The sequence below is a fragment of the Emys orbicularis genome, chromosome 7 (assembly GCF_028017835.1).
Source record: "Emys orbicularis isolate rEmyOrb1 chromosome 7, rEmyOrb1.hap1, whole genome shotgun sequence".
Classification (NCBI taxonomy): domain Eukaryota; kingdom Metazoa; phylum Chordata; order Testudines; family Emydidae; genus Emys; species Emys orbicularis.
Window position 1 is genome coordinate 131,536,956 of NC_088689.1, and position 26,731 is coordinate 131,563,686.

The window sequence follows — 26,731 nt, forward strand, 5'->3', positions numbered from 1 at the left end:
ACCAACTCAGAGGGAAGAGTGCCCCTTATTCAGTCACTCACCCCACGATGCATCACAGTTCCCTTAGCACCAAGCCGGGGCACTGGGGCCAACACTGACTCAGGAAAGAGCACTTCCTACTGAGTCCCTCAGATCACAGCGATAGCACTGGCTTTTCTCCTCTGACAACATCAGCAAGAGGAAATGTGACCCCTGCAGGGTACTGACATCTGGCAGACAGAATCTGCTCTGAACATTGAAAGGTGACCAGCTCCCTTTTGATTTTTATCTTGGAAATAGGGTGACCAGATGTCCCGATTTTATAGGGACAGTCCCGATTTTTGGGTCTTTTTCTTATATAGGCTCCTATTACCTCCCACCCCCGTCCCGATTTTTCACATTTGCTATCTGGTCACCCTACTTGGAAAAGACATCCCTTTCCCTCAAATATCTTCCAGATTATGTTACTTTACAATGAAGTGCTTGTCAATATATGTCATACACTATCATGCAAGCCTGATTCAAGCAAAAATCTGTCAGTAATTTAGTGTCACCATTCACCCCAAAACATTAGGTCCATGAAACAGCAGCACCAAGGGTACGTCTATACTTACCTCCGGGTCCGGCGGTAAGCAATTGATCTTCTGGGATCGATTTATCACGTCTTGTCTAGACGCGATAAATCGATCCCGGAAGTGCTCGCCGTCGACGTCGGTACTCCTGCTTCGCGAGAGGAGTACGCGGAGTCGACGGGGGAGCCTGCCTGCCGCGTCTGGACCCGCGGTAAGTTCGAACTAAGGTACTTCGACTTCAGCTACGTTATTATCAGCTGTTATTAACGTAGCTGAAGTTGCGTATCTTAGTTTGAAGTGGGGGGTTAGTGTGGACCAGGCCCAAGAGACAAGCTCTAGAGTGACCAGACAGCAAATGTGAAAAATCGGGACAGAGGGTGGGGGGTAATAGGAGCCTATATAAGAAAAAGACCCAAAAATCGTGACTGTCCCTATAAAATTGGGACATCTGGTCACCCTAGACAAGCTCTGACATAAAATGTGTTACATCTCCCAAATCATTCCTAAAAGGTGAGGAATATCTCTGGTGCAAAGACTCAGAATACAAGTGCTGGTGTTGTGTTTAAATTACAGAAAGGAAATAGCGTTCTCAGAATAAGAACCTAAATAGAACAGAATAGAATGGAGTAGTTTAACACACTGAGAACATGAACTAGATGTTCTCCTCTGAAGATTTCTTGTCAAATGTGACTGTCTGGACCACAAGTGAGGACTAGTTTGCAGTGATAGAGCTGTGTATATGTGTGGGCAGGACTAAAGGGCATCAGCAGATCTGTAGGAGGGAGTGGGGGAAATGCTGCAGGGCTGGATTGAGGGGCATCAACAGAGTCAGAATAGCAGGGGGAGCTGCGTGTCCATCTCATCATGATGTCCCCATGAATTGCATAGTTTTGAGGCTGCTGCTACCTTTCAGCAGATCAGATTTGTTTCCATTCCTGTGCAAATACAATCCCCCTCTCTGATTCTGGTTGTCAGACATGGTTCTCAGATCTATGGTGATAAATTTAACTGGGCAAAGAGTGGCTGGATAGGAATTCCTACTTCGTAAATTTTGCTGTGACTAATGGAAAGCAACTGGGCCTTGCTGGTGCCCCAGTCAGGCAAGGACATTTATTGGGATAACTGTACTCTCTTAGACACGAGAGCCTGTCCCAGCAGCTCTCGATGCCAGGACATTGAGCTTTGTGAAACTGGAGTTTGATCTTGACTGTGGCTGTTGTTAAACTGTCTTGGAGAAAATAGAAGTCACAAATGAGAATGTTTTATTTTAAAGTCACAGAAGCCAGTGCATAAAGCAAACAAACAAACAAACAAACAAAAACCAAGGGAGGGTTTTATTTTCCAGCCTAGGCTCTTTATGAAGGCTGTTGGTCTGGCTGCACTGACTCCAGGCCGCGCAGACTGCCCCAGGTGAAAGAGGACACAGGAAAGACATTAGCCCATTGAGTAACGTTGCATAGGTACTATCCACAACCAGAGGAAGCACTGAGATGAAGAGACCCTGAGAAGTCATTGCAATGCCTATATAAGCCTGAAGAAGAGCAGTAAACACAGGTCTCCTTTAAACATCAGATACTGGAGATGGGCCTTTGCATGGTTAAAACAAAGTACTTTGGGTTACAATTAGCATGAAAAGTGCTATACAAGGTGGAGCTGTATTGTACTGTAAGGCTGTGAGTAACTGCTCAGAAGTGATGGAAAGGTATCAGCAAATGCTCATAATTTTCCAGTTGTTCCTACACACAAACCCATCTGCAGCAGCATGTCTATACACAAACAGACCTAGACTGGGGTTTAAGTGGTTGGTATATGAAACAGATGGGCTTACTCCTGGAAGCAAGAAATGGAAAAGGCCTACCAATACAGGGTCATCTAGGCCAATGGCCTCTCACCAGCCAATGCAGGAATTTATCCTACTGTATATTTACCCTTGGTATGAAGTCTCCATAGGCTGAGGTTGGGGTGCAGTAAGCAGGAATGTTCTTGTTCCTCACAGGAATCCTAGCACCTGTGTGAGTCCCACTTAGAATCACAGAATCATAGAATATCAGGGTTGGAAGGGATCTCAGGAGGTCATCTAGTCCAACCCCCTGCTCAAAGCAGGACCAATTCCCAACTAAATCATCCCAGCCAGGGCTTTGTCAAGCCGGGCCTTAAAAACCTCCAAGGAAGGAGATTCCACCACCTCCCTAGGTAACGTATTCCAGTGCTTCACCACCCTCCTAGTGAAATAGTGTTTCCTAATATCCAACCTAGACCTCCCCCACTGCAACTTGAGACCATTGCTCCTTGTTCTGTCATCTGCCACCACTGAGAACAGCCGAGCTCCATCCTCTTTGGAACCCCCCTTCAGGTAGTTGAAGGCTGTTATCAAATCCCCCCTCATTCTTCTCTTCTGGAGACTAAACAATCCCAGTTCCCTCAGCCTCTCCTCATAAGTCATGCGCTCCAGCCCCCTCATCATTTTTGTTGCCCTCCGCTGGACTCTTTCCAATTTTTCCACATCCTTCTTGTAGTGTGGGGCCCAAAACTGGACACAGTACTCCAGATGAGGCCTCACCAATGTCGAATAAAGGGGAACGATCACGTCCCTGGATCTGCTGGCAATGCACTTCCCGTACTAAACTCTGCAAATCTTTACCCTTTCTACCTACCTGGTTTCTTTAGGCCCAGATTTATACTTTGGCTCCAGGCAGCTGTGTCATGCAGAAGCTTCTGGAGACTCTCCTCATCCAACTGCAGCAAGATATTCTCTGGCTTGATGTCTGTATGGATAATCCGACAATTTGTATGCAGGAACTGTAGCCCTGCCAGTACCTGTGTGAACCAGAGACAGTGATTAACAATCAGGAATGCAGAGACCATTCCTAGGAGCAGCTTTAGATGATGTCACAAGAGAAAGAGTCCAACATAATAGACTTGGTGTTTCACACATATTCTGATGTTTATGAAGAATGAGACACAGATGACATTGAAAATTCTGTAGGAGGCCATCCCTATATAGGGAATCCCATGCATCTGCTTGGAGTCAGCATCTGTGACAGGGTGCTGAGTGAGAAACACTTACTCAGCCCCTGCCACTCCAGCCCCAATCAAGGGGAATGGAATGGGGCTGGGTGAATAGCCCTGTGTCTGCCTGGTAACAGGCAGCACCTGCCAGCCTCATTAGCCATGGCTATAAAGGCTGGGAGGAAGCCAGAGGAAGGGGGGAAGAGAAAGGCCAAGCACAGAGGGAGGTGGGAGTCTTCTGGTCTGTTGCTGGCCAGGCCTGCACTTGGCAAAATTGGCTGCGAAACCTGTACATAGGTGGAAAGTGGTGGCGGGAAAACAACTGTAAATAAAGAACACTGGTGTTGCATCAAGCTGAGGTGTTCCTGACTGATTGGAGAGGGCAACAGGGGCCTAAACCAAAGGGGCCCAGTGTGCACCTCGCTACACGTGGGGGCTTGTCCAGGATCTGAAGCCAGTGCAAGATCTTGGTGGCCAGAGATGGAGGGAACCCTGCAGTGACTAGCAAAGCAACAGGAGGAGATGCAGAAGGCACTGCAAGCCTTCCAGCAATCCCACCAGCTAGAGAGGCAGGCCTTATTCACCTGGCAGGCGGAGCAACAGAAAACTCCCCAGGAATTTATAAAGGAACAGGCCAAAGTGCAGCAGCAGCTCCTACAAAGGTGGGAAGTGAGGGCACCCGCACGACGGTGTTAGGCCTATGTAAGATGGGCCCTGCTGATGACCCGGACACCTTTCTTTGTACCTTTGAGCAGGTAGCCACAGGTGCCAGATGGGATAGGGAAACCTGGGCCCTATAACTGGCTCCCTATCTGGCCAGCAAGGCTCAAGCCACCTATATGGCACTGAGCAACGACCAGGCCAAGGACTACGAGGTGGTGAAGGCAGCTGTCCTAGACCGCATAGGGCTGTCAGCAGAGAAATACTGGCAGAAGTTTCAGTCTTACCTTACCTACCTTGACTGGCTAGAGGGGCATTATGGGAGCAAGTGGTGTGATACAACTCTCGTCCCCTAGTGCCCCTCCTCTACTTGCGCTACATTGATGACATCTTCATCATATGGACCCACGGAAAGGAGGCCCTTGAAGAATTCCACCTCGACTTCAACAATTTCCACCCCACCATCAACCTCAGCCTGGACCAGTCCACACAAGAGATCCACTTCCTGGACACTACAGTGCAAATAAGCGATGGTCACATAAACACCACCCTATACCGGAAACCTACTGACCGCTATACGTACCTACATGCCTCCAGCTTCCATCTAAGACACATCACACGATCCATTGTCTATAGCCAAGCCCAAAGATACAACCGAATTTGCTCCAACCCCTCAGACAGAGACAAACACCTACAAGATCTTTATCAAGCATACGTAAAACTACAATACCCACCTGGGGAAGTGAGGAAACAGATTGACAGAGCAAGACGGGTACCCAGAAATCACCTACTACAGGACAGGCCCAACAAGGACAATAACAGAACACCACTGGCCATCACATACAGCCCCCAGCTAAAACCTCTCCAGCGCATTATCCACGATCTACAACCTATCCTGGAAAATGATCCTTCACTCTCACAGACCTTGGGAGGCAGGCCAGTCCTCGCTTACAGACAACCCCCCAACCTGAAGCAAATACTCACCAGCAACTACACACCACACCACAGAAACACCAACCCAGGAACCAATCCCTGTAGCAAACCTCGTTGCCTACTCTGTCCCCATATCTACTCTGGCGACACCATCAGAGGACCCAACCACATCAGCCACACCATCAAGGGCTCATTCACCTGCACATCCACTAATGTTATATATGCCATCATGTGCCAGCAATGCCTCTCTGCCATGTACATTGGCCAAACTGGACAGTCCCTCCGCAAAAGAATAAATGGACACAAATCGGACATCAGGAATGGTAACATACATAAGCCTGTAAGTGAACACTTCAATCTCCCTGGTCATTCTATTACAGATTTAAAAGTCACTATCATTGAACAAAAAAACTTCAGAAACAGACTTCAAAGAGAAACAGCAGAACTAAAATTCATTTGCAAATTTAACACCATTAATCTGGGCTTGAATAAGGACTGGGAGTGGCTGGCTCATTACAGAAGCAGCTTTTCCTCTCCTGGAATTGACACCTCCTCATCTATTATTGGGAGTGGTCTACATCCACCCTGATTGAATTGGCCCTGTCAACACTGGTTCTCCACTTGTGAAGTAACTCCCTGCTCTCCATGTGTCAGTATATAATGCTTACATCTGTAACTTTCACTCTATGCATCCGAAGAAGTGAGGTTTTTACCTACGAAAGCTTATGCCCAAATAAATCTGTTAGTCTTTAAGGTGCCACCAGACTTCTGGTCTAAGGGGTTGTTCACTCTTGGGACTGAGAGGGACCAGACATCAATCCAGGTTCTCCCCATCTTTCTAAACAAGTCTCTCATATTTCAAACTTGTAAGTAAAAAAGCCAGGCAAGGCATCTTAGTTTTACTTTGTTTTCTCAACTTGTAAATGTACCTTTTACTAGAGTGTTTATCTTTGTTTGCTGTACTTTGAACCTAAGACAGAGGGGGGTCCTCTGAGCTCTTTAAGTTTGATTACCCTGTAAAGTTATTTTCCATACTGATTTTACAGAGATGATTTTTACCTTTTTCTTTAATTAAAAGCCTTCTTTTTAAGAACCTGATTGATTTCTCCTTGTTTTAAGATCCAAGGGGGTTTGGATCTGTATTCACCAGGAGTTGGTGAAAGGAAGGAGGGGGGAAGGGTCAATTTCTCCTTGTTTTAAGATCCAAGGGGGTTTGGATCTGTATTCACCAGGAGTTGGTGAAAGGAAGGAGGGGGGAAGGGTCAATTTCTCCTTGTTTAAGATCCAAGGAGTTTGGATCTGTATTCACCAGGGAATTGGTGAAAAAGTTCTCAAAGCTTCCCAGGGTAGGGAATGGTGGCAGCGGACCAGAACTAAGCTGGTAGTTAAGCTTAGAAGTCCTCATGCAGGCCCCCACACTTGTACCCTAAAGTTCAAAGTGGGGATACAGCCTTGACACCCCCTCTGGTCTAAGTCTAAGCTGACTTAGAACAACGCTTCCTTAGCTCTCGTCCCCTAACGCCCCTACTCTACTTGCGCTACATTGATGACATCTTCATCATCTGGACCCATGGAAAAGAAGCCCTTGAGGAATTCCACCATGATTTCAATAATTTCCATCCCACCATCAACCTCAGCCTAGATCAATCCACACAAGCGGTCCATTTCCTGGACACTACTGTGCTAATAAGCGATGGTCACATAAATACCACCCTATACTGGAAACCTACTGACCGCTACACTTACCTACATGCCTCTAGCTTCCATCCAGGACACACCACACGATCCATTGTCTACAGCCAAGCTCTAAAATATAACCGCATTTGCTCCAATCCCTCAGATAGAGACAAGCACCTACAAGATCGCTATCAAGCATTCTTAAAACTACAATACCCACCTGCTGAAGTGAAAAAACAGATTGACAGAGCCAGACGAGTACCCAGAAGTCACCTCCTACAAGACAGGGCCAACAAAGAAAATAACAGAACACCACTAGCTGTCACCTTCAGCCCCCAACTAAAACCTCTCCAGCGCATCATCAGAGATCTACAACCTATCCTGAAAGATGATCCTTTACTCTCACAGATCTTGGGAGACAGACCTGTCCTCGCTTACAGACAACCCCCCAACCTAAAGCAAATACTCACCAGCAACCACACATCACTGAACAAAAACACTGACCCAGGAACCTATCCTTGTAACAAAGCCCGATGCCAACTCTGTCCACATATCTATTCAAGTGACATCATCATAGGGCCTAATCACATCAGCCATACCATCAGGAGCTCGTTCACCTGCACATCTACCAATGTGATATATGCCATCATGTGCCAGCAATGCCCCTCTGCCATGTACATTGGCCAAACCGGACAGTCTCTACGCAAAAGAATTAATGGACACAAATCTGACATCAGGAATCATAATACTCAAAAACCAGTGGGAGAACACTTTAACCTGTCTGGCCATTCTATGACAGACCTGCGGGTGGCTATCTTAAAACAGAAAAACTTCAAAAACAGACTCCAACGAGAGACTGCTGAGCTGGAATTGATATGCAAACTAGACACAATCAATACAGGATTAAATAAAGACTGGGAATGGCTGAGCCATTACAAACATTGAATCTATCTCCCCTTGTAAGTATTTTCACACTTGCTTCTTATCAAACTGTCTGTACTGAGCCATCTTGATTATCACTTCAAAAGTTTTTTTTCTCTTACTTAATTGGCCTCTCAGAGTTGGTAAAACAACTCCCACCTGTTCATGCTCTCTGTATGTGTGTGTATATATATCTCCTCAATATATGTTTCACTCTATATGCATCCGAAGAAGTGGGTTGTAGCCCACGAAAGCTTATGCTCTAATAAATTTGTTAGTCTCTAAGGTGCCACAAGTACTCCTGTTCTTTTTGCGGATACAGACTAACACGGCTGCTACTCTGAAACCTGTCACCGGACTCCTTGTTGTTTTTGTAGATACAGACTAACACGGCTACCCCCTGATTCAAGATCTTACAGTCTTAAGTAGACAAAGGATGGAGGATGGGATACAATGAGAAGCAACGTTTGAGTGAAGTTGAGCACACAGCTTGTTAGTTCCAAGACGTTCAGATGAATTTTCCCCTGAGGGCAGGAGTTAATTCAGAGTAAGATGGCCTGTTAATTCCCACCTGTAGAGGGTTTCAGATGCTATTTGAGAAACAGGCTAAAGGAGGAAGAGTCCACTTCATCTACACCAAGCCTCTGGAGGAGGCTTGGGGTGCAGGACTGCACACCCAATCTGCCCACTTGTCAAGATGTTCCTCTGACATCTTGACAAGTGGATCAGCAAAGAGCTGTTGAAAAACTCAGAGTTCTGAGATGTACCATGTGATTATAACAGAACTTTGAGATCTCTGTTAGCCTTTTCCATTCCCTAGCAGCTCATGGACACTGTGTAAGAAATGCTGTTTCTGGCATGTTTGTTTAAGTAAAATGTCAAGACTATGCAGCGGATGGAGAAAGATTGTGGTTCCGATCAGAGCATGAATGAAAACATCATTCAGCCATGGCACTTGCTGCAGCTCAGGCCTCTGGTCGTGTTGCGTGGAAGGAAAGAGAGAGAGCTATGAAGCAAAGTGCTAGCAATTTGTAATACCATGAAGAAAGCTATATAGACAAACCTCACAGCCAAACTGGAGCCAACTCAAGACTGTTTAACTAAGTGGTCTTCCTGAATATCTTGCTTTCAGTGCTGGCTATGACTGCACACTGAAGCCAGCTTGTCAACAGCAGATTTTTTAATTGTGGAGGGAGGAAAAAAGAATTTTCCATGATGTTGTCAAAGCTACCGCAGCCGGATGGAGGTTCTTATGTCAACAGACAGTATGGATGACAGGCAGATTTGTTTCATGTGTCCCTGTGGACAGCAGATTAATTTTCAAGAGTTGCTCAGTGAAGTAACACTCCATAATACTGACTATTCTGAGCTGAACCAACTTTCTAAATATGTCATTTTGCAACTTGTAACCTCAACAATATCAGTAGTGAATTTCCCAGGCACAGGTCTACAAAAGGCCACTGAAATCTGAACAAGCAGCTCTTTTAAAATTCCAGTAAAATTAGGGGCTAGGCTAGGCAACCCAAAGGTCACATAAGGACATTGATGACTCTTTCACCGTATGCATTTTAAGATTAGGTACTGCCACACAATTCAGTTTAAAACATATACTTGTATTTCCTGTTAGCTATCAGCTTTTTAGTTATTTCATCATTTTGGTATTTTTTGTTAACTAATTTGGTAATATCTTAAAAATATATTGGATTTTTATTGACTTTTCATAGCAAAAAGTCCTGATGCGTTTGAGAAATAAATCTAGACAGAGCTTACTTCTGCCACTGAAGTGCAGGCACCTCTGGAGCAAGATGAGGAAGTTGTTTCGTAGTGCACAGTAACAGCACACATCAGTTTAATACATAAAGTAAAGAAGTGCCTCAGTAGTGCCTCAGGGTCTGTTTCTGCAACCTGATGCTGCTTAGTTTATGAGATCTGGCAGGTTGATATGGCTTTATTGGGTTTGAAGAATAGCAAATGGTCCAGATATCCCAAGAGATGAGACCCAGGCACAGCTTTTGCTCTATTTGTTCTTTCTTGGATTTATGTCACATTTTTATTTTTTGCTTTCTTTCATGAAGGGACAACTGGCCAGTATTTCCTTGTAATAAGTTTGACCCCTTTGATCTGTTCCTCTGTGGATTTATTTTAATCACACTGGAATAAACTGCAGACAAACCCATCCAGTATATAGCTAGCTATTCCAGTCCTCTTCACTGGAAGATAAAAACACACTAGCCTAAGAGGTGTAAGTGAGAGGGCAGATGTGTAATTGGGTAGGGAAATGATCTCCATCTCACAGGAACTGTATTTAAATTTGGGACAAAACCACATTTGGATTTTATGCTTTAGTAAAATAATCCTGAGTGTTCTAAAAGATTCCTCCACTGCACACCCAATCTGCCCAGCTATCCTCTCTACCCCGCAGGCCTCGCCCGCCCCTCCGTGTCCTCACCCTTCCAGTGCTCTGAGCTCTCACCTGCTGTAAGGCTTTTTTCACAAAGGGCAAGGGGAGACCCTGGGTTCCATGGCTCCTCATCAGACATCGCAGAGAAGGGCCCAGCAACTCAAACACCAAGCACACATGTAGGAAAGTCAGGGATTCACTGAGAGAGAGAGAGAATGCTATCCCCATTCACTTTGATGTTAACTAGACAAGCCACAGACATCCCTCGCTCCCAGCCACCATTCTATGCCCCACTCCCCAGGCCGGCCCCTCGCTCCCACTCCCAGCCACCATCCTATGCCCCCCCACCAGACTGGCCCCTAGCTCCCGCTCCCAGCCGCATCCTATGCCCCCCAGACTAGCCCCCGCTCTCAGCTGCCATCCTACGCCCCATCGGCCAGTCCTTCACTCCCACTCCCAGCCGCCATCCCACACCCCCATCCCCCAGTCCAGCCCCTTTCTCCCACTCCCAGCTGCCATTCTACATACCCCACGCTGGCCCCTTGCTCCCAATTCCAGGCCCGCCCCTCTCACAGGGACACAGCCAGTCTTTTCAACAGCATAGCATTCTGTCTGGCTGATGGCATTGCAAACAGAGAAAGCCACTATTCATAGCTGAAGGATATGGAAGCCATTTGCTCCAATCATTTTAAAGTCATGTAAACAATGGACAATATTCTCCCCTGCCCGGTCCTTCTTCTTCATGCTGCTCACCTGAGAGTGGTCAAAAAAAACTCTTATTTAGTGGAATACATGTATCGGATCTCGCGCTCTGCATTTTACCCTGCCATCCACCACCACAATATCTGAGCCTCTTCCATGTAAAAATCAATAGCAAGGTCCCTAGTGGATTCTATAGTAAGTCTCTCCACTTTTTGGGGCTAATAGCTCTGCTTGGGGTATTTCGTTAGTGGATAGTTGCTTAATTTGGATGCTTTCATGTATGTTTTATTGGTGAAACCCAACAATGAGGGAATTGAACAAACCCAACTCCAATTACATTAGCGGAGTCCGATCCCCTATGGTGAATTCCCTCACAATTATCCAGCCGTATCCCAGGTGAAGGGTAGACACAATTCCCCATAAATAGCCTAGCTGTGTCTGATCAGCTCAAATATTTCCTGACAATCCCCCTCTGGGGGTACTTGCCACCACTAAACCCATCACATCTGACTCCCTTCCAAGGGTATTTCCCACATATATGGAAAGGTTGTTCTTCCACATGGCCACAGCTTATCATGCTCATAAGAATTGTCTCATTGTTTCCTTGTGCACCCCCATCCAGTTGTTCTCTCTTGGCTTATGTTTATATTGTAAGCTCGTTGGGGCAGGGGCCATCTCTTTGCTGTTTGTTTGTACAGCACCTAGCACAACGAGGATGAGATCTAGACACTACTGCAGTGCAGGTAACAAATAACAACAATGGTATCACTTTGAGAACCTGAAGATTAGAATTTTTGGCCCATCATCTGATATAACAAATTCTATTGGCCAGTGAAAAATATGTCAGCATGTTGGCATGTTTCCTTTTAGAAACTTATAGCTCCCTTAAATAATTTATTGTAATTAGGGCTGTCAAGCGATTAAAAGAATTAATCGCGATTAATCGTGCAATTAAAAAGATTAATCGTGATTAATTGCACTGTTAAACAACAATAGAATACCATTTAATTTTTTGATGTTTTCTACATTTTCAAATATATTGATTTCAATTACAACACAGAATACAAAGTCTACAGTAGCTCACTTTATATTTATTTTTGATTACAAGTATTCGCACTGTAAACAAAAATAGTATTTTTCAATTCACCTAATACAAGTACTGAAGTGCAAGCTCTTTATCATGAAAGTTGAACTTACAAATGTAGAATTATGTACAAAAAAATCTGCATTCAAAAATAAAACAATGTAAAACTTTAGAGCCTACAAGTCCAATCAATCCTACTTCTTGTTCAGCCAATGCAACACATTCCAAACATCCTTCCTCCTCATCTAGCCATGCAGCACCCACTTCATGAGATGAAGAGGGTGACTGCTGGATGCAAAACTTGATCATAGTGCTGAGTCAGTAGATCGGGATGAAGAGGCAGTGATATGGGAGGTCAAACCGATAGACCAGTAGGTCGGAGAGCCAACATTGCCTGAGCCAAGCTATAGCAATGAGAATAGGTTTGGTATGATTCAACTTTAGTGTGAGAATGACCTCTGGGATTAGAGAGAAGGCGCACCTCAAAGCAGACCCCTGCATTTGAGGTGGAAGGTGTCACTTAGGGAATCTGTATTGCGACCAACTTGAGAGCAAAATTGGTGGCACTCCTTGTTGTCTCTCATCGCAAACAGATTGATAGTTGGAATGCCCCATTCTGCAAAGATGGACTCAGCACCCTCAACTTCAGAGACTAAATGTGATTGTGGGAGAAATTCCTGCTGAGGTGATCAGCCAAGTGAGTCTGGACCCCAGGTAAGTGAGCTGCTGTGGGAACAATGCTCTCCATGATGCAGAACTGTCGTAACTTTATTGCTTCCTGACACAGCTGGTTGGAGGAGGTTCCTCCCTGCTTGTTCATATAGTATTGCGGTGGTAGCGTTAGTGAGTATATGAGCCAGTGTGCCCCATGTGTGATCCCGAAAAGCTTGGCAGGCATTGTAGGTGGCCCAGAGCTCCAGAATGTTGATTTGGAGGGAAACTTTCTGTTTTGACCACAAGCCAAGAACTTTTAACACCGCTAGATGTGCTCCCCAACCTACTGAGGTGGCATTGGTGACTACAGTCCTGGCTGGGGGAGGATGCACAAAGGGACCACCCTGGCATATGTTGCTCTGAACTGTCCAGTACCATTAGGATCTTCAGAGGAACTCAGACAAACCTGTCCAAAGAATGACAAGTTAGGCGATAGACCAATTTCAACCACACCTGAAGAGGGCGAAGGTGCAGTCTTGTATGCTGGATGATGTAAGTACATGCAGCCATATGACCTAGTAACTTCAGGCATACATGGACCATAGCTGAAGGTTGAGATTGTAGTGCCAGACATAGATGCTGAATTGTTTGAAATCATTCATTCAGCAGAAACACTCTCAAATTCGTAGAATCTAATAGGGCCCCAAAGAACAATTTTATGTTGTGTGAAGAAGTACTTCCATGTTTGTTTTAAACCTGCTACCTATTATTTCATCAGGTACCCCAGTTCATGTGTTATGTGAATTAGTAAACAACACTTCCTTGTTCACTTTCTCCACACCAGTCCCGATTGTATAGACCTCTTTCATATCCCCCTCAGTCATTTCTTTTACAAGCTGAACAGTCCAGGTCTTTTTAATCTCTCCTCATATGGAAGTTGGTCCATACCCCTGATAATTTTTGTTGCTCTTCTTTGTACTTTTTCCAATTCTAACGTATCTTTTTGGAGATGTTGCGAACTGTACTCAGTATTCAGGGTATGGACGTACCATGAATTTATATAGCAGCATTATTATATTTTCTGTCTTATTATCTATCCCTTTCTTAATGGTTCCTAACATTCTATTAGATGTAGTGTGAATTGGGAGAACACATGTTCTCTGAACTTATCTCTCAGTAATCTATAGTCGAGGTACAGGAAAATATTAATTCCTCTTTTTCTGAGGTATGCTGACACTACAGTCAGTCATGTATTTTTTAAAAATGTGAGGTGCTGAAATGAAGCACAGTGTACGGATAGTGTTTCCCCACCATACCATACCTCAGAAATCTCCTGTGGCTCAGGAAAATCGCCATATGGAAATAAGCATCCTGAAGGTTCAGGGTAGCAAATCAGTCATTGTGGTTCAATCCAGGAAAGATAGTTGCTAGGGTGACCATATGGATTCCTACATATCTAGTGTATTTGCTGAGGCTGCGGAGGTCAATAATAGGTCTCGTCCCTCCTTTGAATTTGGGGACCAGGAAATACCAGGAAAAGAACCCCTTTTTCTGATGCTGTAGCGGAACCTCCTCTATAGCTCCATGTGCAAGCACACTCTGGACCTGCTGCAGGAGCAGTGACTCATGAGAGGGGTCCCTGCAGAGGGATGGAGTAGAGGGCAATGGCCGATCACTTGGAACTTAGGACCCCTTTGTCTACGGTAAGCCTATCCCAAGCACTGTACAAGTGAGACAGCCCGTCTCTGAACTAGGAGACATAGATGGAGAGGTCAAAACTAGAATGCTGCCCTGGACAGGCCAGTCAAACTCGAGGCTTGCTGGACACTGGAGGAGGATGACTATCTGTCTGGTGGAAATTCCACCCAGAAGACCTCTTCCTCTGCGATCTTATGACCCTTCCTGGAAAAATCTGCTGTTTCTCAGGAAAGGATGAATGGCAGCAAAAATGCTGTGAGTAGTAGTGCTACTGCCTCCCCTAGCGGTGCCTCTTTGTGGCTGGGGTATAAATATCCAAGGAATGCAAAGTAGCCCAGGAGCGCTTAAACAAATGTCAAGTGTTGTCAATTTCTGAAAACAAAAATGACCATCAAGATAAGTCTTCTATGATCCGTTGAGCATCACAAGCTATGCTGGAGTTCTGCAATGACACGGCCTTCCTCATGGTCACAGCTGATGCCATAATTCCAACCGAAGCATCTGCCACGTCCAGAGATGACTGCAAAAGCCCTAAATTCCTCCCGGGAGGCTTTTGTCAACTTCTCTGTGAATCTGGACATAGCATCCCAATTAAGAAAGTCATAGCTGGATAATAGAGCCTGCTGATTTCCAGTGCTCATCTGCGTTGATGAAGTCATATACGTTTTCCTCCCAATCAAGTCTAACCTCTCAGACTCACAAGTCCACTCCAAAGGATAGGATCTCCCCTATTGTGATCTCTCATTTACTGCTATCACCACAAGAGAGTTAGGAGTTGGAAGAGAGTAAAAACACTTGAAGTCCTGTATGGGGACATAATACCACTTTTCACACCGCTTAGCTGCAGGCGGTAACAACGCTGGGGTATTCCCAAGGGACCTAGCAGGCTCCAAAAGGATTTCATTTATTGAGAGAGCCATTCTCCCCAGAGCTGAGGACTAGAGGATATCCAGCAACTTATGCCTGTTCTTTTGCCTGTATTCAGCCTGGATCTCCAAGGTGGAAGCTGTATGCCTGAGAAGGTCCCGGTATGACAAAGTCCTCAGGCACCAGTGAGGAAGAATCCAGTATTGCAGAGTCACCCAGAGGAGAAGAAGAAGAGTGCAGGGCCAATGGAGACTGTTGGGGATGGGGGCAGCTCCTACATAAGAGGTTCAGTCTGGGCTAGCTCAAGAAGAATAACCTCTGACTGCACTTGCAATAGAAGTGGCTCATGGATAGAAACTGCTGCTTGGAATTACTGATCTTGACCTGGACGGCATCAAAGAGCAGGATCTCCCAGACCAAGGCACCCAAGGGTTCCGTGGAGGCCACTGGAACAACAAGGGTAAGGCATTGATGGCCAATAGGTTGTAGCCCAGGATCCCTATTCCTACTGCAAGAACAGTGCTGATCCTGGTACCACTGGTGATCCAAGGATCAAGAAGAGTGCTTCAAAGGTGAGGGGGAAGTAGAAGTAGTCATCCCCACACCAGAACTTGAGGAGCCCTGGGAGTCATCCGGTGGGAATGGAGCATCCCACCCCTGAGAGATCAAACAAACTATCAGCCTTGTCCAGAACCAAACATGAAGAAATCGTTGGTGTTGAGGATGCATGAGTGGTTGGTACCAGGAGAGGCATCACCCTTGTAGCTGGCACAGGAGCACACGAGGGAGCTGGAAGCGAGTCAGTACTGAATCCAGTGAAGGGGTCTGTAGCAAGGACAGCATCGGTGCTGAAGACAGCATCCATGTCAATATGCCCCTCACGACCACAAAGGATGATGGCTGCAACTCTGCAGTCCAAGCCCCGGAGAGTGCGGAATGCAGCAGCCAACCCCACCAGACGGCGCCAACAGGGCAGCAGAAGACGACGATGTAGAAGGCACAGCAACTGACAGCCCCTGAACTCTAGGGGAATCAGGAATGGAAAGGCAGAGCAGGTCTAACGCTGCCCAATATGCCAATGGTGTGGAGATGGTTGAAGGAAAAGGCCAGGCAGGGACCATCGAATCGTGGAAGTAAATGCATGGCTATGCAAGTGGTGTGAGCAAGAGGGTTTTGGCTTCTTTGACAACAAGCTGATGTTCCAGGAATGAGGATTACTGTGCTAGGATGAGCTCCATCTACCAAATACTGGGAAGAGCATCTTTGGACATTGTCTGGCTAACTTGATAAGGAGAGCTTTAAACTAGGTCTTATGGGGGATGGTGACAAAAATACAGGCAATGCACATCTAGGCTCAAGTAACAAAGAAAAGGGGAAGCGGCTAATTTCAGCAGAAGGATCTAGAAATCACAACTGCATTAAAAAGGAAAAAAGAAAAGCAACAGGGCAATCCGCAAAATATCTTTGATGCCTGTTCACAAATGCAAGGAGTATGGACAACAATCAGGATGAACTGGAAGTCATGGTATATGAAGAAAATTATGACTTAATTGGCATCACAGAGACTTGGTGGGACAACTTGCACAATTGGCGTACCGGCATTGAGGGCTATTGTTTGTTCCAAAAGGATAGGTATGGGGAAAAAGGAGGCGGCGTTGTGCTGTACGTCAAGAATGTATACACTAGTTCTCAGGTCCAAGGGGACGTGAGCAACAGACCCACTGAGAGTTTCTGGGTGAGGAGAACAAGGGAAAAGAACAGTTATAGTGAGGGTCCATTATAGACCACCAAATCAGGAAGAGGAAGTGGATGAGTCATTCTACAAGTAGATAAGATTAGCTAACTCACATGAGCTAGTATTAATGGGGGATTTTAACTTCCCTGATATCTGTTGGAAGACTATTGCAGCAAAACATAATACGTCCTTCAAATTCTTAGCGCGTGTAGGGGACAGCTTTCTGATTCAGAAAGTTGAGGAAACAACTAGGGGGTCTCCATTTTGGATCTGGTTTTGACCAACAGGGATGAATTAGTTGAGAACGTGAAGGTGGTTGGGAACTTGGGAGGAAGTGATCATGATCTGATAAAATTCAAGATTCTATGGAAAGGAGGATGTGAGAACAGCAAAACAAGGACACTGGACCTCAGAGTTGAAATCTGCCTTTGACTCAGAGAAATAGTAGGCAAGGTCACATGGAAAGACCAATTAGGAAGAAAAGAAGTCAAAGGGGGCTGGCAGTTCTTAAAAGATGTAATACTAGAGGCTCAACATCTTGCAGAGGAAACACAAGAAAAGCCACAGGAGGCCAATGTGATTGCACAAGGAGCTTTGTAGATATCTAAACCCCCAAAGGGATAAATACAGGAAATGGAAGGAGGGGCATGGAAGATGATACGAAGGCAAAACTGCTCAATGCCTACTTTGCGTCAGTTTTCTCACAAAAAAATAAAGAGTGACCAGACGATTAGCAAAAGTTACCACAAACAATGAAGAGGAAGGGATGCAGATTGGGATGAGTAAAGGACATGTCAGAGATCTTCTGACCAATTTGAATGAATTCAAATCAGCGGGGCCTGATGCTATTAACCCAAGCGTACAGAAGGAATTAGCTGAAGAAATTGTGGAGCCCCTGGCAATAATATTTACAAACTCATGGATGACAGGAGAGGTCCTAGAAGACTGGAGAAGGGCTAACGTTGTGCCCATCTTTTAAAAAGGGGGGAAAGGAGGAGCTGGGGAACTATAGACCAGTCAATCTGACTTTGATACTTGGGAAGCTACAAGAGCAATGTATAAAACATTCCATTTGTGAATACCTGAAGGACAGAGGGGTGATCACCAGCAGCCAGCATTGATTTACCAAGAACAAATCATGCCAAACAAGCTTGATTTCCTTCTTTGACAGGGTGACTGGTTTGGTGAATGGGGGAATGCAGTGGACATAATATACCTGGACATCAGCAAGGCTTTGGACACAGTCCCACATGACATTCTGATAAGTAAGCTGGAGAAAAGCAGGCTCGACAGAACTACCGTTAAGTGGATACATAATTAGTTAAACAACCGCAAACAAAGAGTAACTATTAATGGAATGATGTCGGGTTGGTGGGAGGTCTCAACTGGGGTTCTACAGGGATCTGTTCTGGGTCTGGTGTTGTTAACATCTTTATTAATGACCTAGATGCAGATATAGAGAGCAGACTGATCAAGTTTGTAGATGACACAAAGCTGGCGGGGGTGGGGGGAGGTTGCCAATACTTTGGAGGATAGATCTTAAAATTCAGAGGGATCTTGATAAATTGGAGAACTGGGCTATAGACAACAAAATGAAATTCAACAAAGACAAATGTGAGGTGCTACGCTTAGGGAAGAAAAAACAAATGTACAAATACAGACTGGGGGAAAACTGGCTTGTCAGCAGCACTGCTGAGAAGGATCTGGGAGTTGTGGTGGATCAAAGCCTCAACATGAGTCAACAGTGCAATGCTGTTGCCAAAAAAAAAAAAAAAGGGCAAATGCAATTTTAGGTTGCATTAACAGAAGCATAGCATGCAAGTCACGGGAGGTGGTAGTATCCTTCTATTCAGCGCTGGTTAGACCTCAGCTGGAGTAGTGGTGTTTAACTTTGGTCACCAATGCATAGAAAGGATGTACAGAAATTGGAAAGGATCCAGAGGCGAGCGACAAAGATGATCAAAGGGATGGAATGCAGCCATACGAGCAAAGGCTGAAGGAACTGGGTATGGTTAGTTTGGAAAAGAGGAAATTAAAGGGGGGGTGGGGAAATCTGACAGTGGTCTTCAGATACTTGAAAGGCTGCCACAAAAAAAATGGAGAAAAGTTGTTCTCTTTTGCTACCAAGGGCAGAACAAGAAGCAATGAGTTCAAACCATAGCATAGCAGATTTAGATTAAAGCACAGAAAAAAATTCCTAACTATAAGAACAGTAGGACAGTGGAACAGAGGCCTCGGGAGGTCGTGGAAGCTCCTTCACTGGAGGTTTCCCAAAGGAGGCTGGAGCCACCTGTCTTGGATGGTTTAACACAACAAATCCTGCACCTTGGCAGGGGGTTAGACTAGATGACTGTTGCCGTCCCTTCTAGTCCTATGGTTCTATATTGCCGATGCTGCCATCATCAATACCAGACTCAACAGATGCCCCATGGCCAAAACCAGAGGCAGTTAGATGGCCTGGCACCAGGAGTCCAGAAGGAGCTGCTCGTTAGCACTTAAAAGGGCTATTTAACACGTTGAAATGCTGGGTGAGGGGAAGATCAAAAAAGGACTCATCTGCAACACTACACCTCCCTGCCAGGTGACCACGCTGGGTCAGACTGGAATGGTGCCAGCACTACTAAGTTACATTAACAATGAACTATATACAATAAATTCCTAGAGAAACTGAGGAAAAAACATGTAAAGTAAAGCACCACAGAATGCTCAAACTCTAGCCAGAGGCAGTGAGAAGGAACAGAGAGGGGTCAGGGCGTCGCTATCCTTAAATAGCTAGGGGAAAGGCAAGAGCCACAAGGCATGAGCACCGCCCATAGGTACCGTTAGGCAAAGTTCTCCAGCTTCAGTGCACTGGGCGCATGCACACCTGAGTGGAATACATGTCTGCTCCCACTCAAAGAAGAACAGAATGATCACTAAACATACCAGAAATAGAACCCCTGGGGTGGAAGGCTGTTTCAGAAGCAAATGCTGGACCTGAGGCTCTTTTCTACATAGAGTTTGATGTGTTCTCCCTGCTGCCAGGCAGGCTCCCATCAGGCTGAGACCTGTTAGAGGAGGTGGACTAGTACTGCAGAGTTCTGAAAACAGCTGCAATCCCCACAGTGCAGAAACCAAATGAGCCAACACGCTCCCTGGAGTGCAGCCAGGGAAGGTACATACACACTGGAGGAGAGAGATTTCATCCTGGGCAGCCTCAGCAAAGCTCTCCCCACCCTTGGCCACCTTCACAGCTACACGCCTCTTCTCTCTGTGAAAGGAATCACACCAGCAGACCAGTGCACAAAAGTTCTGTCCAGCCCAGTTTCCCATCATACAGCCTGGAGGAGTCTCCATGTCTTTCCTTTCCCTGTAGTGACCCACCCTAATGCCTGTGCTCTGTACTGAGAGAGGCTGCCCTACACCTCTCCTCTGCCTCTAACATCCCCACCCTCATACCTTCCACACACAGCAGGGTGGAGACCTGTATTCATCTCCCTCTGGCAACTATTACTTTAATCTTAGAGCTCCATCGCCCTCTGGGAGCAGGAGAGGTCTGGCCAGGCTGAGATAGAGCATATTATAAATCAGAAAAGTAAATATAAAGGAAGACCTGTCCCCTTCAGGGCCAAACACGAATCCAGTAGGGTTTCCTGCAGGCACAGCTCAGCACCGCAGACTACAAAGCATTCCACCCACCAATGTCATCTCCCTTCTCTCTAACCTAGGCTGTTTGCCTAGTGTTCAAGCACCAGCTCCCTTCCTAGAGACCCTTCCCCTCTGATTCTTGCTGTCAGACTCACTCCAATGGAGCCCTCTTGTCATGGCTGCTTGGGAAATAATGCCTCACAGCTGACCTAGCTCTGCTGATCCCCCCCCCCCCCCCAAACACCCACATCCCTGCCTTCAGGGCGGGCTATTCCTCTGGGCTGTTCCTTCCTCTGCCCAGATAGAGAGGGTCAATTCCTCCCCTTTCCCCCCTGGATGGACTCTGAACATCCCTTTACAGCCCCATTCTACAGAGTTCCCCTCCCTTTGGAATAGTCTCTATTGTGCTACTCACACCATGTCCTGACACAACCAGACTGTAGAGAAGTAGCCACAGCCCAGCTTGTGCACCACCTGGTATCTTCCACTCAATGTGTCTCCCTTCTGCACAGGGTAGTAGCCTCCTACAGAGATGGATCACCAATAGCCCCATTAGTGGGACAGGTCTTCAAAACATTACCAAACAGAAAGAAGGACTGACCTCAACAATTCAGCCCAGAGTCTACAAATCTCCCAGGCTGAATGGCAAGGAGGTTTGGGTACCAAACTGGTAACACTCCCTGGGACTCACCTGCACAGTACTCTGCAGGGTCCTCCTGGCATCCCCACCCCTCCATGCCAGAGGCTTGCTGCAGTCCTCAGGATGAGCAGGTGAGGGGGAACAGGGATCTGACACTTGGAGCAGACACAGCACGATCTTCAGCATTTTACTCCTGTAAATAGAGTTATGTATGTGCATACCTGTTGGTATTTCAGCCAAGCACCCGTGCCCTCCCCTCTGCAGCTTACCTAGTCTTCCTTTCAGATCTCATCTTTATCCCCTCTCCCTCTCCCTCTACATCCCTTGTTCCTTCCCCTCGGTTTCCTCAGCATTGGATCTGGGTGATGAACATTTCTGGCATTTCCTGAGGGATTAGAGATTATTTTAAGATTTCAAAATAGGGACATTGAGATGTCTCAAGCTGAGCAGAGCTCCTTGCTGGGTGCAGCTAGAACAGAGAGAGGCAGGAGTCTCAGGTTTCTTGCTGCCTTGCTCGGATTTCCAGAGGATTAGTGGGGATTGAAGGAAAGGGCCAGGCATTCCCTCTGACAGGCTACAGTGCTGGCCTGGCCTCCTGCAGAGAGCGCACAGATCAAGCTCAGCAGAGGGAGGGGGCAGGTCTCTAATGTGCACACAGTCTAATTGAGCTGCAGATTCTCACATTCTATTTTAGTATTAAATAGTCTCTATGCATTGGAAACTCCAGTACTCTGCAGCCCAGCCCAGGACAAAAGCTAATTGGCTATAACACAGATTATTTTGAAATAATGCTCCAAAACTCTGCGAGACCACTGTTTTTGGCACACTAGGAGTCAACCATTTTAAAAATAACACCCAACGTAGCAATTCATGCTAAGGATTTGTCTGTGTAGTGGCCATCTGGCAATTTTCACTAACTCGAATCCTAACAAAAGTGATATTAGTTAGTCTGATTAGATTATTAGTATGTTAGAAATATTGCCCTTAAATTCTGAGGAGTTAGTTGGTGAAACCCAAGGGCTAATCTACACTTGAAATGTACTAGACTAGTAAGAGTGTCCATATGAGAATTTATCTGGAATAACTATTTTAGAATAATTACTGTATTCCAGAATAGCTATTCTGGTATTACCAAGGGTAGGCAAGCAATAAGAGCATTTCCCCAGCAACTCTGGAATGGAATTGTGGCTTCTTCTGTCATTTTTGGTTCTTCAGCTAAGAGCGTTTACCACCTCCTGCTCTTCCTTTGTTAGCAACAAAGCTGCCTTTAAGGACTAAACCTTACAAGGTGTAGCTGCATTTCTTGTTGATGCTGGGTGAGCGTGGGGTATGAGCAGATTCCCTGGCCTGTGGCTACACTTCTGTAAAGGGAGTCTGGGACTGCAAAAGTCTCCACTGCTCTATTTTCCCCTACCTGAGGCTGAAGCAAGGAAGAACAGGTTAGAATGCAGCATGAAAAGGGACTGTGGCTGCCTCTAACCCACTTCCCTTCTTAGTTCTGTAACTGAAGCGTAATGCATTACCTCAAGCCTCTGTCTCTTTTTAGGTACAAAGTTCCAGAAGCCCCCATCCTTCACTTGTCACTCTCTTGTAAATAACTTTCCATGACCAGATTCATACCAATGTAACACTGAAATCACTGGAGTGATCCCTAGTTTGCACTGGGGTGAGTAGAGTGGGCCTGTTCAATCTACTGCCATGCCCGTAGAGCAGCACAGAACCCTGCCATCTATCTCCTACCACTCTGATAGGGCATTAAGGAGCAACTACCAGAATTATTTGACGTCTGGAAACCATGCCTTATAGATGAAGATTCTCACATATCTCACTATTTACATCACTAAAAAAAAGGTTAAGAGGTACGCAATGCTCTAGTAACAAGCCCTACACCGGGTAGATGTTGCTGATAGTAATCTCTAATCTAGCAGAAAAAGGGATAACAAGATCCAGTGGTTGGAAGCTGAAACTAGTCAAATTCAGACCAGAAATAATGAGGCACATTTTGAATAGTGAGAGTAATTAACCATTGGAACATCACCTAGGGCTGTGGTGGCTTCTCCAGCACTCAAAGTGTTTAAATCTAGACTACGTATCTTTTTACAAAGAGATGTTATAACTCAAACACATGTTATGGGATAAATGCAGAAATCACTGGGTGAGGTTTTCTTGACTGTGTTATGCAGAAGGTCAGACTAGATCAGGGGTGAGCAAACTACGGCCCATGGGTGACATCTGGCCGACCAGCCGATTTTATCTGGCCCTCGAGCTCCCACTGGGGAGCAGGGTCTGGGGCTTGCCCTGCTCCCGCACTCGAGCCGGGGCGGGGAGGTGGCGCTCAGCGCGTGCCACAGCTCTGTGCAGCTCCCAGAAGCAGCGGCATCTCCCCACTCTGGCTCCTATACGTAGGGGCAGCCAGGGGGCTCCGCATGCTGCCCCTGCCCCAAGCACTGCCCCGCAGCTCCCATTGGCCGGGAACTGCGGCCAATGGGAGCTGCAGGGGCGGCACCTGCGGATGGGGCAGCACGCAGAGCCGCCTGGCCGCACCTCTGCGTAGGAGCTGGAGGGGGGACATGCTGCTGCTTCTGGGAGCTGCTTGAGGTAAGCGCTGTCTGTAGCCTGCACCCCCGCCCCCGTCTCGGGCCTCAATCCCCTGCCCCAGCCCTGATCCCCCTCCCGCCCTCCGAACCCCTCTGTCCCAGACTGGAGCACCCTGTTACACCCCAAACCCCTCATCCCCAGCCTCATCCCAGAGCCCGCAGTTCCAGCCGGAGCCCTCACCCGCCCTGCACCCCAACCCTCTGCCCCAGCCCGGAGCCCCTCCTGCACCTTGAACTCCTCATTTCTGGCCCCACCCTGGAGCCCACACCCCCAGCCAGAGCCCTCATCCCTTCCTGCACCCCAACCCCAATTTTGTGAGCATTCATGGCCCACCATACAATTTCCATATCCAGATGTGGCCCTTGGGACAAAAAGTTTGCCCACCCTTGGACTAGATGATTATATTGGTCCTTTCTAGCTTAAAAAATAATCTACAAAAGGAGCAGCAGTGCTACATTGCTGGAGATGCTGTCCTGCACAAGCCAACAAGCTCCATCTTCCAGTGTCCCAGAGTGGCTCTAGGGGCAAGCAGCCCTTCTCCTGGGTTTGCGCCATCTGCAGGCACCCCTGTGAGGTACACAAGGATCCCTGGCATACTCAGTTTGGGAAGATGGTTGTAGAGAGTAAAGCAGTTGAACCCACAGAGAGCAGTAGATTCTTCTTTCATGTGTGAAAGAGACATATGCCAGGACACAATTGGGCAGGGCTTTCTAAGTAAGCATCCCTGCAAGCCTTGGCACATGCAGTAAAAGCAGCCCCTTGCGGATCTAAATACCATTGGTTCTTGAGAGACTTACCATGTAGTAGCTCATGGAGGCAGAGCTCATGGCTCTACTTGAGACCTGGGGCGTTCAGGAGCTCCTGGAAGTGCGATACCAAGAGCTCCTGCTTTCCTTTTTAGTCTGGTTTAGATGGGAGGGGTGTCCTTGAGTGGAGCGAGTTCCTCTGCACCACCGGAGGTATGTGGTGAAGAAAGGGACATGGGATCAGATCACAGCAAGGCCCCTGGAAACAGCACTGGCTTCAGAATAGTTAGAAGACCTTGGACAGCTTGGGATAGGGTCATTTTACTGTACTCATAATTTTGCACCTGTTTTAACAGTTTCCTGCTTCTAACTCTCTCCTAGCAGCAAGTCTATCCAGCCACAAAGTAAACCCTTTGAAAGCTCCCTGGAGGCTATTTATAGATAGGGTGACCATATTTTCCTATGCTGAATATGGGACACCTGGTAAAATTACTTCTATTCAAGCGAGTTCAACGGCAATCAATCAGAACTATGCAGTACAAACATTCAAATTAACATCAAGTTGACTGAGCCTGTTAAAAAGAAATACTGCATAGTTGGATTCTTTTTATTTATCTTATCTTTAAGGCTTTAGGGTTCATATGGGGAGGGGTGACACACACACTCCTACCCCCCCCCACACACACACCCCAACACACAGAGGGTGGGTGACCGACTGACCCTCCCCTCCCTGCCTGGTGCTCTCCACTCTCCATGCTTGGCTGGGCCCCCGGTATGGACTCTCCTATCCCGGTACCTGGTGCAGCGTCTTCCCAAGGCAACACATGGGGGGGGGGGGGGGCACGCAGAGTCTCTTGCCCCCCGCTCTCCAGATTTCTGCCAGGGTTCACATCAAAATGTGGCCAACAGCAGCCTTTTGGCACTGTGCCGGAGGGAAGGGATGGGAGCTGCTTCCAGCTGCAGGGGAGGTGGGGGAAGAAATTACCTGGCCCATGTCTTTGCAGAGCTCATCTCCCCCCCTCCCCCCCCCCCCCAGCCCGTGTGGCTAGAAGCAGGTGGGCCCTTCCTGCCTGCACAGTGTCGAAAGGCAGCTAACACCTCCAGGCTGCTGCTGGCCACCGACATAACCCAACCGCCTCCTGTCCCCTGGCTAAGCACAGGCAAGAAGGGGTTAATCCCAAAACCATGGACCATGGCCCAGGGAACCTGACTGCAGGGGTTTCAGCGAACCCAGCCAGAGAGGTGGCTCAGCAGGGGAGAGTGTCTAGGGGATGGAGCAGCCCTGCGCTCCATGGGACAGGACCTGGGGCAGTTGAAGAGGGTGCTAAGCCCCTGCCCTGGGGGCTGCTGTGGAGCATGAAGATTCAGGGCGTGAACAGGCTGGAAATCGCTCCTCCCTGCCACTCCAGAGCTTAGCTGAGGGGTGGTGCGGCGTCCCCTTTGGCACATGCAGGGCTCAGCACCTCCTGGCCAGCGACCCGGGCCAGAGGGTCTTGGGCTTTCCTGGGGCGTTAGCCCAGCCAGAGGCAGTGGGGGAAGGAAGGCGCCTGCCGGCCAGGCCGAACACTCCAACCAGGGGCTAGTTCTCTGCACAGTGCTGGGAGCTGGACGAGACCCACTGGGGGGGATGTGGAGGAGCAGCGGGGCTGCAGGAGTGAAGGAGCGTAGCAGGGAGAGGACAGGAAGAGGGGGAACACATAAAGGGCCAATGGGTGGGCAGCAGAGGCGACACGTAACTGGCCACCGCCTGGCGCCTACTCACACTCATCAGCCACCGCAGCTTGCAGTGCGCAGCCAGTGCCGGCCGGAAACAGGACAGGGGAGGGGGGACAGGGCCCTGCTGGCTGAGAACTGGCACGCAGCGGGGGCTGCGCTGACAGACCAGCAGGGGAGCGGCTGGTCCTGCGCGCTGCATCTTCACCCCGCCACCAGCCTTGCACCCCCACCCCCATCGGTGGCCACTGGACCACCCCCACCCCCGGCCATGGGTGGGTGGGCGGATGGCGAGCAAGGTCCCGACCAGCAGCAGGACCCACCAGTTCTGATGGGGGGGAGACAGAAAATACGGGACAATTTGCCAATTTTTAAGAAAAAGTCGGGACATCTGCAGTAGGGCTTAAATTCAGGACTGTCCCTTTAAAAGTGGGATGTCTGGTCACCCTATTTATAGAACAAAGTTTACAGCTTAGCTGAGATGGAAATACAAAATCTTTCCTCAACGCTGAACA

General features: G+C 47.3%; 1 protein-coding gene across 1 annotated transcript in view; it reads right to left on the reverse strand.

The window, feature by feature from the left end:
- The window catches only part of LOC135881624 (SRSF protein kinase 1-like), a 29,968-nt gene extending 8,712 nt beyond the window's left edge, over window positions 1-21,256 (reverse strand). Inside the window, exons 1-6 of the mRNA XM_065408281.1 lie at window positions 21,211-21,256; window positions 20,935-21,043; window positions 20,055-20,142; window positions 10,818-10,905; window positions 10,225-10,331; window positions 3,206-3,368 (exon numbers count right to left, since the gene is read on the reverse strand). Of these exons, the coding sequence (XP_065264353.1) occupies window positions 3,206-3,368; window positions 10,225-10,331; window positions 10,818-10,905; window positions 20,055-20,142; window positions 20,935-21,043; window positions 21,211-21,256 (601 nt within the window). The remainder of the gene's footprint in view (window positions 1-3,205; window positions 3,369-10,224; window positions 10,332-10,817; window positions 10,906-20,054; window positions 20,143-20,934; window positions 21,044-21,210) is intronic.
- Window positions 21,257-26,731: the final 5,475 nt, after the last annotated feature.